The 12,063-nt window shown below is 53.7% G+C and overlaps 1 protein-coding gene across 8 annotated transcripts in view; it reads right to left on the bottom strand.

Annotated features, from left to right (window-relative positions):
- The window catches only part of PROM1 (prominin 1), an 85,386-nt gene extending 81,878 nt beyond the window's left edge, over positions 1–3,508 (bottom strand). For 5 of the 8 annotated variants that reach the window (XM_039838137.1, XM_039838140.1, XM_039838143.1 and 2 more), the window contains exon 1: positions 3,293–3,434. Coding sequence is in view for 1 of the 8 variants with exons in the window: in XM_039838141.1 (XP_039694075.1) it covers positions 3,293–3,449 (157 nt within the window). In the remaining 7 variants the exon portion in view is untranslated. Of the gene's footprint in view, positions 1–1,596; positions 1,736–2,230; positions 2,371–3,292 lie in introns of those variants that run through there. The other 3 variants (XM_039838141.1, XM_039838139.1, XM_039838138.1) reach the window with 3 other exon arrangements.
- Positions 3,509–12,063: the final 8,555 nt, after the last annotated feature.

Here is a 12,063-nt window from a genome sequence, read left to right as displayed (position 1 = left end):
TGCACTGGACGGACCTAGCAGCCCACCTGCTGTGTGGGGCCCCTGACTTACCTCTGTGCCCCCAGAGTCAGGCGCACAGTAGGCACTCAGTACGGGCTGCTGAAACCAAACGATGGAGGGAGGAGGGTGGACTGACAAAATGGTCATTTTTACCTGTTTTGAAATCGTATCAAGCGTTTGTGTAGGCGCAGTGCTGTGGTCTCTGGCAGAGAGGTGCCCACCCACAGCAGACTGCCTCCTCACCGGAGGCACTGACGGCAGATCGGCTGGTCTTCCCGTCTGGGGGCCTCGCTTTCTGCCGGGCCCCTCAACTTTGCAGGTTTGGGAAACTGCTCCCTCAGGGGCTATCTCCTTACACAGTCGCCAGACTAATCAGTAGAGTCATGTCACCATGTTTCTGGTTTCTGGGGGCGTAGATTCCCGGTTCCTATTTCAAAGGCACTGATTTCAAACTGGGGAAGGGGGCCCGAGAACGTGAATGTGAAGCAAATACCTCGCATGACTCGGAGCCTGGAGCCCAGAGCTCAGCACTCCCACGAATCCTGGCTTAAAAGCAAACATGGTGACCATCCAGCTTCGCTGCTTCTCTTCTTTTGGTGGAACTTCTTTTAAGAGGAGCTTCGTACTGGACGTTTGTCATCCGGGGTTTGTGGCGGGGCGTGATGGGAGCTGCCCAAGTTCTGAGCCCGCCTTTGTGACTCTGTGGGTGACAGCCCTGCCTCTCATTGTGAGGCCAGCTGAGGTGCCCAAACTGTGCCCTTGGGGGGTGACTCTAGCTCAGCCAATCAGATGCTTGCTCCTGGGCTTGTGCGTGGAGACACACGCTCAGGCAGAGGCTGCTTCTAATTCATTCTTGCAGAGACGGGAGCCGTGTCAGCAGCCGCATCCATGGCCACACACCAATCAGGGGGCCCGTTACACGTCTTGAGTTGTCCTCCCCTGGGATTCTGGGCGTGGATAGCCAGCCTTCCTGTCACTTCTCTAAGCCACCAGTACCCGGTCCTTTTTCTCCTAAAATTACCCAGAGTTGGCTTCTGTCATTTGTAACGAAGCATCCTGACCTTTAACAAATCTCAGAGGCAGCTCTTGACATCCCCCCACCCCCTGCAAAATCTATTTCTTTCATATTTTAAACAGCACTAACAAAACAGTATTTGGTTTAAAGTTTTATTATTTTCAACCCGTCCCCCGATGCAGTTGTTTGCGTCACTGTTCTAGAGGCACAGAAACAGTCCAGCGTGGACTTCTAAGGAAGTTCGTGAAAACATGGGACACACTAAGAAAGCAAAACAAAACTCAAGGGCATTGCCGAAGAGACGGCGGGGCCGGGTTCTCTCCAGCCCCACCTATTAGAGAGCGAGCCGCTGCATACCTTCCCCACGCTTTCCCTCGCTCATCTCTAAAATGGGGTTTGGAATAGCGTTGGACGGTTAGAGATGGGACAGGGGCAGCGCCTAGCACACGGCTGGCAGTCCATAAAGGGTTCGAACTGCCCATGCAGAACACCGATACTGTCACCCTGACAGGACAGGGCAGCTCCGAGAGTATTGAAAGAGGAAACCCACATGCGAGTGAAAAAAGAAAAATAAGTAATACCTTCACGCAAGATGAATCATAGGAAGTTGCCGATAGGCAAGTCTTGAGCCACAAAAACGGCAGTTTCATATGGTTCAACCTAACATTAACTGCAGTTGTTTGCCTCTCCAGTGGGTCTATGTTGGGGTGCGGGGTGCGGGGTGGAGAGGGGAGAGGTACGTTCAAGGCCCCCAATCACACGCCTTATCTTAACAAGGTCAGCCTCTGCCCACAGGGCCCCGGGAAAACCTTGCTCCAGACGAGCAGTTGCAAAGCCAGCAGCCTCTGCAACCCGCAGGCGCAACCTGTTGCTGCAGGAAGCGAAGCGTGGGGCGCCGGCTTCCTCGACTTTCTGCTCCAAGGGGCGGCCAGGCTGTCCCCCCACCCCCACTCTCTCCCACCGCGGCAGGAGCCTCTCCCGGGCTGCGGGACACAAAAGAAAGAGCGGCGGGGCGGGGCGGGGGAGAGGGGCGGCTGGCGGAATCCGCGGCGCCCGCGGCGGGGGTGCCTGCGCTGGTCGCCTGGCGCTGGTCCTCTGCCGCGGCCCGGGTTGGCAAGGATGGGGGTTGCCAGGGAGAAGGGGGTCTGGAGCGCTGCAGCGCCCCCGGGATCGGATCCCCGGCCCCGCTCGGCGCCGGCTTTCGGGGAAACTGACCTGGGGCCCCAGACCCTCTGGCCACGCAAAGCTCTTCCCTTCCTGCGTCCTCGCTGCGCTTTGTTGTCCTGGCTGGCGCCGTGCGGCCGGGGCCGCCCTGAACACCCAGTTCTCAGCCCCGCCGCGGCCGAAGGTCCCCGCGCCGGGCACCCAGAGAGGGCAGGGGGGATGCTTCAGGTCAGGGCTGCGTGCGCTCCGTCACGGACGCGGGGAGGTGGCCTCCCGCTGCACCCCCAGACCCCCCTCCTGCTGTGGTCGCCGGCGCCGCGCACTCCATTTGGTAAACCAGAGGACGGTGCCCGCTTTCCACGCCGCCCCGGGGACTCTGCCTCGCGGCCTGGTGCCACCGCGCGCTCCGTGGCTGCAGGACTGTCCCGAAGGCCCTCACGACCGTCGCCTCGGTCCGCCGCCCTCCCGAGAGCAAGCCCGCGGCCTCGGGGGTCCTGGTCGCTGCTCGCCTTCCCACCGGCCGCTCGCGCCGGGGACCCAGCGCGCCGCCGCCAGTGGGTGGGAAGAGGACCCACCAGGCCGCCCACAAAGTTTTCCCCTGCCGGGAACTACCGCTGGCCGCGCGCCCGGACCTCCTCTCCCGCCCCGCAGCCCTCTGGCTCCCCAGCCCCTCTCGGGGCTCGCCACCTGCCGTGGGGCGGGGGCGCAGAAAGAGCCCCTCTGTTCCCCGTTCCCGCCCCCCGAGTTCTGGCCGGGAGGGCGCTCGGCCCCGCGCAGAGTCCGCAGCTGCCGGCCGCGCTGGCGGGAAGGACGGCGCCACTCACCGCGCGCGGGGTCCAGCTCCCGCTGGGGTCCTCGCCGCCTCCGCCCCCTCCCCTCGCAGCCCCGCTCGGCCGGCCTCGGCTCATGAATGATTTATGAGCCGGCTCTGCGGACCACCAGGAAGGCCTCCGGAGGGGCTCCGGGACGCCGCGGGCCGGGAACGGCGCCTGCCCTCGAGGGGCGCGAGCGAGGCCCAGGGCCCCGTGGAGCCAGCAGGGGCCTCCCCTGCCCGCTGGCCGGGACCCGCGGACGGAGCTGCCCGCGTGGCGATGCTTCCTTGAACGTACTCACCCGCGACCGGACAGCCGAGCGCGGCCAGGTGCCCGGTGGGGACCTGGCTCGGTGTTGCAAAGAGAGCTAAGCCTGGGGTTCTGGACGCGCTCCCAATGGACCAGCAAGGCAATTTCGCTACGATGCCCCCCGGGCACCCCCAGGACTTGGACTGCATTCATTTCCTGCGGCGCTGCGAGTGCCGCTCGCCGGAGCACGCCCTTCTCCAGCGCCCACGCCTCCTCCACCCAGAGGCGCCCTTTGCTTGAAACGCCGCTGCCCTTCTGCAAACACCTTCTCCTCTCTCAGGCTCCAACTCAGACCTGCCTGGACTGACCCAACTCCCCATTCACACACACACACACACTCCAAAGGTAGAGGAAGGGTACTTCAGTCCAGTTTGGACAAAAGGAAGGAAAGAGAGAGAAGAGGCCAGCCCAAGGCCAGTGCCTCAGAGCTTGCATTCTAACGTGAAACTTGGGGAGAAGTTGGAAAACTCAGTCACCGTTTAGTGGGGGTCGCTGTGGGGTAGTTTTACATTTCAGTGCTGAATCTGTCTTCTGGTGAGCGTTTCAAATAGATGCCTCCTCCCCGGGGCTGGCTTTCACCTGTGCCTTTCCTGCTGACATTGTTCTTAACATGCATTAACTCAAACGGGACTTTATAATTTGCCTTTAGAAACTATGTGGAAAACACGAGGGCAGCAGAAGTGAGAGAATTATAAAGCATTCGGATACTCCGTCTCATGTTCTCAAAGAAGGTGAGGTTCTTATCTAAATGCTGTGGAAAGATTGTAGACGGAGGTAGACAGGAAAGTTCCACAATTTATGATTCCACGGTTTTCAGGGTTTTTTAAAATCGTATTTCATAAAAGGTCCACTTAGAAACTTGAACTGGATAGAACTGCAAAGCTTACATCTTTGCTAAGCCGTGTTTTACCCCTCTGGGAATAATCGCTAGTATTAGTTTCTTCTGAAGAACTACTAGTTTGCACTTTGCCTTCTTACCATCTGAAAGGACTTCTCGGGCATCTGTTAGTCAGTCAGTCAGTAATATTTACTCAGCACCTACTAGTCTCCAGGGACTCTGATCAGAACTTACTTATGAAAAACACAAAACTTGTGTCAAACACCACCTTTCCTCTTATTTTCTCCTTCGTATTTCCCTCACTGGGAGATTATTTTGAAAAGAATTCTCTGCAAAATTCTCTTTTGCTTCATACTTTATCTGCTACCTAAGCTGTAATCAGATATTTATTTTAAACCCAGGAAACTTTCTGCTAATTAAAACATCTTTTTTTTTTTGAAATGATATAAACAACATACCTGGCACACAGTAGGCAATAGATTAAATGGAGCTATTATTTCTGTTCCACTTCTCTATCAAACTCTCTCTCAGCCCTACCTCCACCTTTTTTAATTTCATCCCACAAACATTGACAGAATCCATCCCCAGGATTTGCAAGGCTCCAGGCCAGAAAGGCTGAAAGAGCTGGACGTATTCTGACCTCTGCCCTGCGGAAGACATTGTCCAGGACTCGAAATAGACAAAGCGGAAGCCTGGGGATTCTCGTGGTGGAGCAAGGGGCGAAACCGAACGGACCTTTTAGGAGCTATTGGTTTCTACAGAAGCGGGCTCCTTTCACTGTATTTCTATTGACGAGGCTATATTACAACGTCGCAAGGGTACAAGTTAAACTGTAGAAAACCGATGGCGAGGCAAATGAATGTTCTCCAGTAGAGATCATTTGATTTCTACTCTGTAGAAAAGATGATCCCAAACATAACATTTTGTTGCCCTATAGGATAGTGACAAGTTTTGCGACTATTAGCAAACATTCATGTCGGCAATCGCTGATTGACTATATAGATGTCTGTTCTTCAGAGGATCCTTTGAACCAGTCGTAACATCTTACTGGTTCTCTCATTAATTAATGAGTCGAGCGAAATCTTTGACATGTGTTCACATATATTTGCATGGCAATGGTGTTTTTAATTCCTTGAAAATTATAATGTAGAAGCCCTAATGAAGCTTACGGTCTCTAGGGAGGCAAAAAGCAAATTTTAAACATTAATCGTTTAATTAAAATGTGAATAAGGGCTGGCAATGAGAAACACATACTTACCTCTGAACCTCTGAATAGACTCTAATATTGTAATGACAGCCCCTTCGCTGGGACAGAGAAGCTGCAAGCCTCACGCCAAAGATTCCTGCCAGCTTTTCTTCCAACGGCAATCCCATTTGGAACAATCTATGACTGGAGGCTCCAAGGAACTGCTAGGCACAGAGGGAGACGTTTTAAAAGTTAGGTTACAATAAAGTCCTTTTGACTGCTGAGAACACACAATAATGTGTTGTTTTTTAGTTAACAGGTTTTTAAAGATCAAGGAAAGTGGCCGAGATGCGGATTAGATATTTCCAAACTGCGGTTCTCCCCTTCATCTTCAGAATTCTAGGGGAATGACTTTAGCAGGAAGTGTCGGGGGACATCGAGGAAGGACTGGCAGGGTGGGGTATATGCACCAACGGTGCTTGGAGACAGGACAGAAGAGCGAGACGGCCTCATCCCTTCCAATGATCTGGGTCGGACCTGAAGGAGATTTCCGAAACAGTTTTCATTATGGAAGGAAAAAAACTTTTTCGAACAAAGTGAGACGACTCTTCCAGGTCAGGGCCTTTTAGCTTTAGCACTCCCATCATTTGGGGCTGGAGCATTCTCAGGGGGATGTTCAACGGCACCCCTGACTTCCACCCGCCGCATGTGAACGGCGCCCCCGTGCAAGCTGCGACACCCGAAAATGTTCAATCAAGAGTTTGATTTGGCTGGAATATTGGGACATGGGAGGTGCCCCTGGGCCTGTGCTCGAGCTGCAGTGACGGCTTGGTGGCTGCTAGGGCTGAGGTGAACGTGGGCCAAAACAGCAAATCACCAAGGGAGGAGAGAGATTCTGTCTGAGGTCAGTCTGTCTGGCGACATTTATCACAGTAGTTCTCGTGGAGGGAAAATGTCAAATTCCTCAAAAGTTTAGTAAATAAGGGCCAGTGACGGATGTAAAGTTACATCTCTCTTGGTTATGGGCCAGACAGTAACAGAGACTCTGAAATAGACCAACCTGGATTTGAATCTGACTCTGGCACGTTTGACGCCACGTGTCACCTTGGATGAGTTACCTAACTCCCGTGAGCCTCAGTTTCCTCATCTGCGAAATGGAATTAACCCTGGCAGTGCCGATGGGTGTTGAGAGCATTCAGCAAGGTGAGGCAAACACGGTGCCTGCACTTTGGAGGGTTCTAGGAGGAGCTGGTTCTCCTCCTGACCACTCCTCCACCGTTTGCAGGACAATCCTGCCAACAGGGCAGGACCGTGATCCTACTGTAAATTCCTGCTTTTTTCCCTCCCATCCCGCAGGTCTGTGGCCGTTGGATAAGCAGGATCAAGTGACATAAAGTCACCGAAGCTACAGGTTATAGAATGGCTCTGATACCCTAACCCACCCCTCACTCCCACCCCAAGAAGACATCTCCTCAGTAAAACTGTGCTGGAAAGTGTAAGGGCCATGTCATCTCCATGACTTATCACGACCAGAGAACACCATCCGACGTGGCCTTCAGATGCACCGAAAGAACCAGCACACGTGTCGGAAAGTGGCACCAATTTTACAGTTTTCCTCTTGCCAGTTTCCAAAAAAATGCAGGACTGTTGCGCCTCCAGGGTTCCCCATCTTACTTAATAAATAGCTCTATGCGGTCTCCCGAGAGAGAAATTCAACCTTGTCTATATTATGTGTCTGTCACGTGTTTTGTCGTCCCACGGGCAACCCCTTTTTCTAGCTGGGACAAACTCCCGTTTGTGGGAAGCAGTGGCTTATAGTCCAGCACCTTCCACCACAAAAGGCAAAAGACGATCCTCCCACTCACCTGTCATGAACCCACCCGCACTGGCCAGCTGGTCGCTCTGCCCATGACTTTGACCCTGGAATGTGTGATGCAGTAAATGGGGCCGATCAGACTTTCAGAGCGGGCAACAGTGATGGCGGCCTGGGCAGGACCAGGTGCCAGCAGCCGCGTTCTAACCAGGCCCACTGCTCCTGTCAAAGCCGAGAGCCATCCAAATGCCCTTCCGGTATGTTCTTTTTCTGACTAAGGTTGAGCCAGCGTTGCTTTCTGTCATATGATGCCTGACGTGTAAATGCTCCACCTTCACCGTCCCCCTCAGCTTCACTTGACTTTCTAACCCATGCCCTCCTCTCCGGTCTCATGGGAGCAGCGTTCACTCAGCTACTCTGCATGTACTGTTGGGAGTTGCACCCTCTGAGCAAACTGCTTAGGGCTGGGGCTTGGGGGAGGTTGGGGAAGAGAGCCGTGCAATGTAGCATGGATTCTGTCTTTATTTAACATTCTGAGATTTGTTCATCACGTACTTTGAGGCATAGATATGAACTTATGTACATATCGCATTACAATCGTATTTCTTTTTAATTAATGAGCTTTTGGGACACCCCCCTTAAATGCCGTGCTGGCCCTTGCCTGGCTCTGTGTCATGCTGGCCAAGCCCAGAGCTCATCCACGCATTTCCCTTCGTTCACTCAACAAGTTCTTGGGGGCGTCGCTCTGCACCCGACTATACGCGGCTCTGAGCATGCAGAGATGACTGACTCCGAGTTCAGCCCTCAAGAACGTCACCAGCCCGTGGGGGAAACAAAGGCCACTCTGAATTCTAGGTGCACCGGCAGAGTCCGCAGAGGACGAGGTTAAATGTGAGCGTGAAGACCGGATGGGATGCTCAGTTCGCCACGGGCGGGCGGGTGAGCCAACGCCTCCCGGGGGCTGAGGAGGACGTTCGGAGGGGAGGAGTCGGCACACTACGCGGTGTTCGGATTCAGTCACCGGTACCGTGGGGCTGGGTCATAATGTGCCTGGAACATAGCACCGCAGAAGATGAGTAACGAGGGATGGCCCTAGAGCAGGAGGTTGGCAGGGGTCCGGATGCGACGGGGGCCGAACGCCACGTAAGGCGTTTGGACCGTCTGAGGGCAGCGTGGGAGCCATCGGAGATTGTAGCGACGAGGAGTCACAGTGTGAGGCCAGTTTTAGGAAGGTCGCCTCGGAAGGAGGGTTGGGGAGGAGACAGGTGTGTGGAGAGAGGACCTGGACAAGGGACAACCCAGGGGGGGTGCTCGGGGGCTGGTCCGTGAGGCCTTGGTGTCCTATTAAGGAGTCTGGCCTTTTCCTATAGGTTGAAGGGTTCTGGACTTCGGAACAGTCCCTTAGATCTAACCTCTCTCTGTGTGGCCTCTCTCTTCCCAACTGCTGTCAATAAAAGTGCAATTATTATATGCAGCAAATGTCTGCTGGTCGTCACATCCTGTGTCTACAAAATAAGGCCTCATTTACACTGTGTCCCAGTCAGAACGACTCCAGGCCCTGTCACACCTCCACTTCCTGAAGCAGGAAGTCAGATGCCTCCTAAAGTGCCTATGGGGCATTTCCCCAGAGATGTGCTTCCTGAACAGTCTGTCATCTGCATCCCCCAGAACCCAGCATGTACTTCAGCCCCTGCTCTGGCACCCATGGCCGACAAAACCACCTGAGGAAGACTTTCTGTGCCTGGGCTGACAGAGCCCACCACGAGACTCCAATGTCCTTGCCCCCGCCACCTCCAGATTCTTACAGCGCCTCAAAACATGCAGCTCCGGGGGTGCCACTCAGATCTGGGGAGAACAGCCTCCTTCTCAAATCTGGACCTCAGTCTGAAACTCAAAACGGCTATGACTGTTCCTAGAGATTGATAAGAGTCTTGTGAACAGCTTCCAGGTCTGATCGGAAGGGCTCAAACCCTCAAACCTCCCCTGCGAGGGGACAGGGAAGAGGCTTTGTGCCACTGTCCTCCAGGCCCTCCGTTCCCTGCCCCATACGGTGAAGCGTGAGTGGAGACACTGTGCGGCTCAGCCCTGTTAGGTGTGCCTCCCACGAGTTTCAGGGCAGGGCCCGCCACCCTTCCGTCCCTTACACGTCACTGAAATTTCCGAGTCCCACGAACGGTAAGTTCCGCAAAGGTGGGGGTCGTGATCTGCTTTGTTCCCTAAACTATCCCGTAAGCCTAGAACTGTGCCTGGCACAGAGTGGGAGCTCGGTAAGTGCACATGGAATGAATGACTATGGTATAAGCACCCTCACCTGGGTTCGAATCCTGCTCTGCTGCATGTTTGAGTCACTTTACACTAATCACTTTATGTCTCTGGACCTAAGTCTCCTCCTTGGAAACTGGCCTTACTTACAACAGTGCTTATAGCTGCCTCCAGGTATTTTAGGAATAAAGTGTAAAGCACAGAGAAAATTAAATGTCACCATATACAGAATCCTTAACACATAGAAGATGCTCATTTCTTCTCCTTCTTTCTTCTCTCTCTTTCTCTCTCTCACCTTTTCATCTACAAATATTTATCGACCGCCTTCTATATGTGCCAGGCATCACCCCAAGTGTTCAGGACACAGCAGGGACCAAGGCAGGGGGGGTCCAGAACTTGCTGTCTGGTTTGGGGGACAGGCAGAAAAATCTGTAAACAAACCAGCCAAGCAGATCCCTTTCGGTAGTACTAAGATCTATGCGGAAAATCGAACTGGAGAAAGTAAAGACCAGTGGGGAGTGTTTCCGAGGCCACGCGCAGATTAAATTTAAGTGGAAATCAATTTTTGCTCTCAGCCCGTGGGCCGATGTTACAAGGCCACCGGGGGTCAAGAGCTGGCCATTTTAGGCCTGTCTCTGCTCTGTCGAGATGCAGGGACTTAGGGAGCTAATTCCCCCCGCCCCCGGCCTCAGCTTCCTCCCTGACGAGTGGAATCTCTGAGCATCTTCTGACAGTCTCACCGTCTGTGATTCATTTTTCCCCCCAAAGGCGTCATCGTGTCTAAGCAAGTTTGTGATTAATAGAGAGCTTAATATTTTACTTTAGGAAACAATCATCAAGTTACTTGTTAATAGACACACTGTCGGTTGCTGGGCAGCTTCGTTAGTCAGGCCACCCTGAGTCTTAATGAAAGGCAGGAGACCCGCGGTGTCACTCAGCGTTCATGTCTGGCTGTGGTTAAGAGCTTTAGAAGAGCTTAGGCTAAGCTTCCCAGCTCCTCTCTCTCTTGAGTCAGCTCTCATTCTGCTCGGGCTTTCTGGATGCCCCGTGGAACAACCCAAGAGATGACCTTGACCGAGCTGTTTCAAACAACTTTGCAGTAATCGTGCACTCCAGGAGGCATTGCTCTGCAGTGGCAGGTTCTAGAAGCCACCCACCCCCCTTTTTTTGTTGTTGTTATGACAAGTGCGTGCAGGCTCGGTTCCTGGTAAAAATGTGGGTGCAGGCATGAAAAGAAGAACGTGGTCTTGGGGCCCAAGCAGACCTAGGCTCAGAGCCCACACCTGCAGCGCGCCGTGTGATCTGGCCGCGGCGGCTGCCCGGGACAGAATGAGAATGACAGCGCTCGGTTCAGCTGTGGGGAGGCTTCTACGAACGGGCCCGGCTCGTGCTCAGAGACGCTTCCTCCCGGTTTTTCTGTCACTCGCAGCCGACTTGCCTCATGAGCAGCTGACAAAATGCCAACACGTCACATTCAACAAAAGACGGTGGATTCCGTGGGGACTTCTTTGCCGTCCATTTTTGCCGTTGTTAGTAGGGTATGTCTGGGCTCACGCTCTCGCCTCAACCACAGACCCTTCATTTAGGAAAGACACAGGGACGGGTGCTGCACACTTGATAAGAGAGCGTCAGACGCTGGGAGGGTGGAGGGCAAGATCCAAACCCAGGGCAGGACAAACCACTTCCTCCCAGTCGTTCATCTGCCTGTTCTTTTTCTCTAACCGACACCGGCTGACCCTGTGCCCGGTACCATGCGGTTTCTCACCTAATCCTCACCAGCCGCATGATGGTGGAGGCGCCATCCCCATTTTCCAGATGAGGAAGCTGAGGTTCTAACAGGTGAGAAAGTAGCAGAGTGGGAATCCATCTGCCTCCCTTGATCCTGCATTGATTATTTTTTTTAATCATCAAACACACTTCTGTTTCACCAGTGAGTGGGAACTTGCTTTAGGCGTTCCACAGACTTACTCTAACAAGACAGAAAATGAAATAGTATGGAAAGTGCCCTGATCCCAGGTCAGGCTGGTAAGGCAGTGGGGTTTGTTAACCAGTGAAAACCCCTACCTATTGGGCGCCATGCACGGTTCACTGAGGTGGTGTTTCTGGGGCACCTTCTGCTCTGAAGCGTGAGCCTCAGAGTGTCTGGGCAGAGCCCACGTCGCCTTGGCGCATTCTTGTGGTCCAGAAGGAAAAAGACCAGCCAGGGACGCAGTAAGCTGGGTCCGATTCGGCCTCTACCGCCCGGCAGCTGCGTACCTTTGGGTAAGCTGGTTCTACCTCTCTGGGCTTCTGCGTCTCCTTTCAGAGCTGTCGAGTGCTCCCCTGCCTTTGACTGTGCTCCCTGTGAGTGTTCCTCCCTTCAGACTTCACACCTGTCAGGGCAGTGCTCTGTAGAGTTGTCCAGGAAATTGTACCCTTGGTGGACATTCAGGAACCTGCGATTAGGCCCCATAAATAATATCAGGTTTCAGTTGCAGAGTCGTGTGTGTGTGTGTGTGTGTGTGTGTGTGTGTGTGTGTGCGCATGTAAAGAGAGGAGACATTTGAGAAGAAGCTGTTGTCGAAATAGTATTGCAATCATATCTTTACCTCCTGCCTGACCTTCTCTTTTGAGACCCTCCTCTGAGAAAAAGTCCCACTGAAATGTGTTTTCAACACTTATTTG

This window comes from Pteropus medius, unplaced genomic scaffold, assembly GCF_902729225.1.
Source record: "Pteropus medius unplaced genomic scaffold, Ma_sr-lr_union100, whole genome shotgun sequence".
NCBI lineage: Eukaryota > Metazoa > Chordata > Mammalia > Chiroptera > Pteropodidae > Pteropus > Pteropus medius.
The sequence above is the reverse complement of the archived record's forward strand: the minus strand, read 5'-3'. Positions and strand labels throughout refer to the sequence as shown.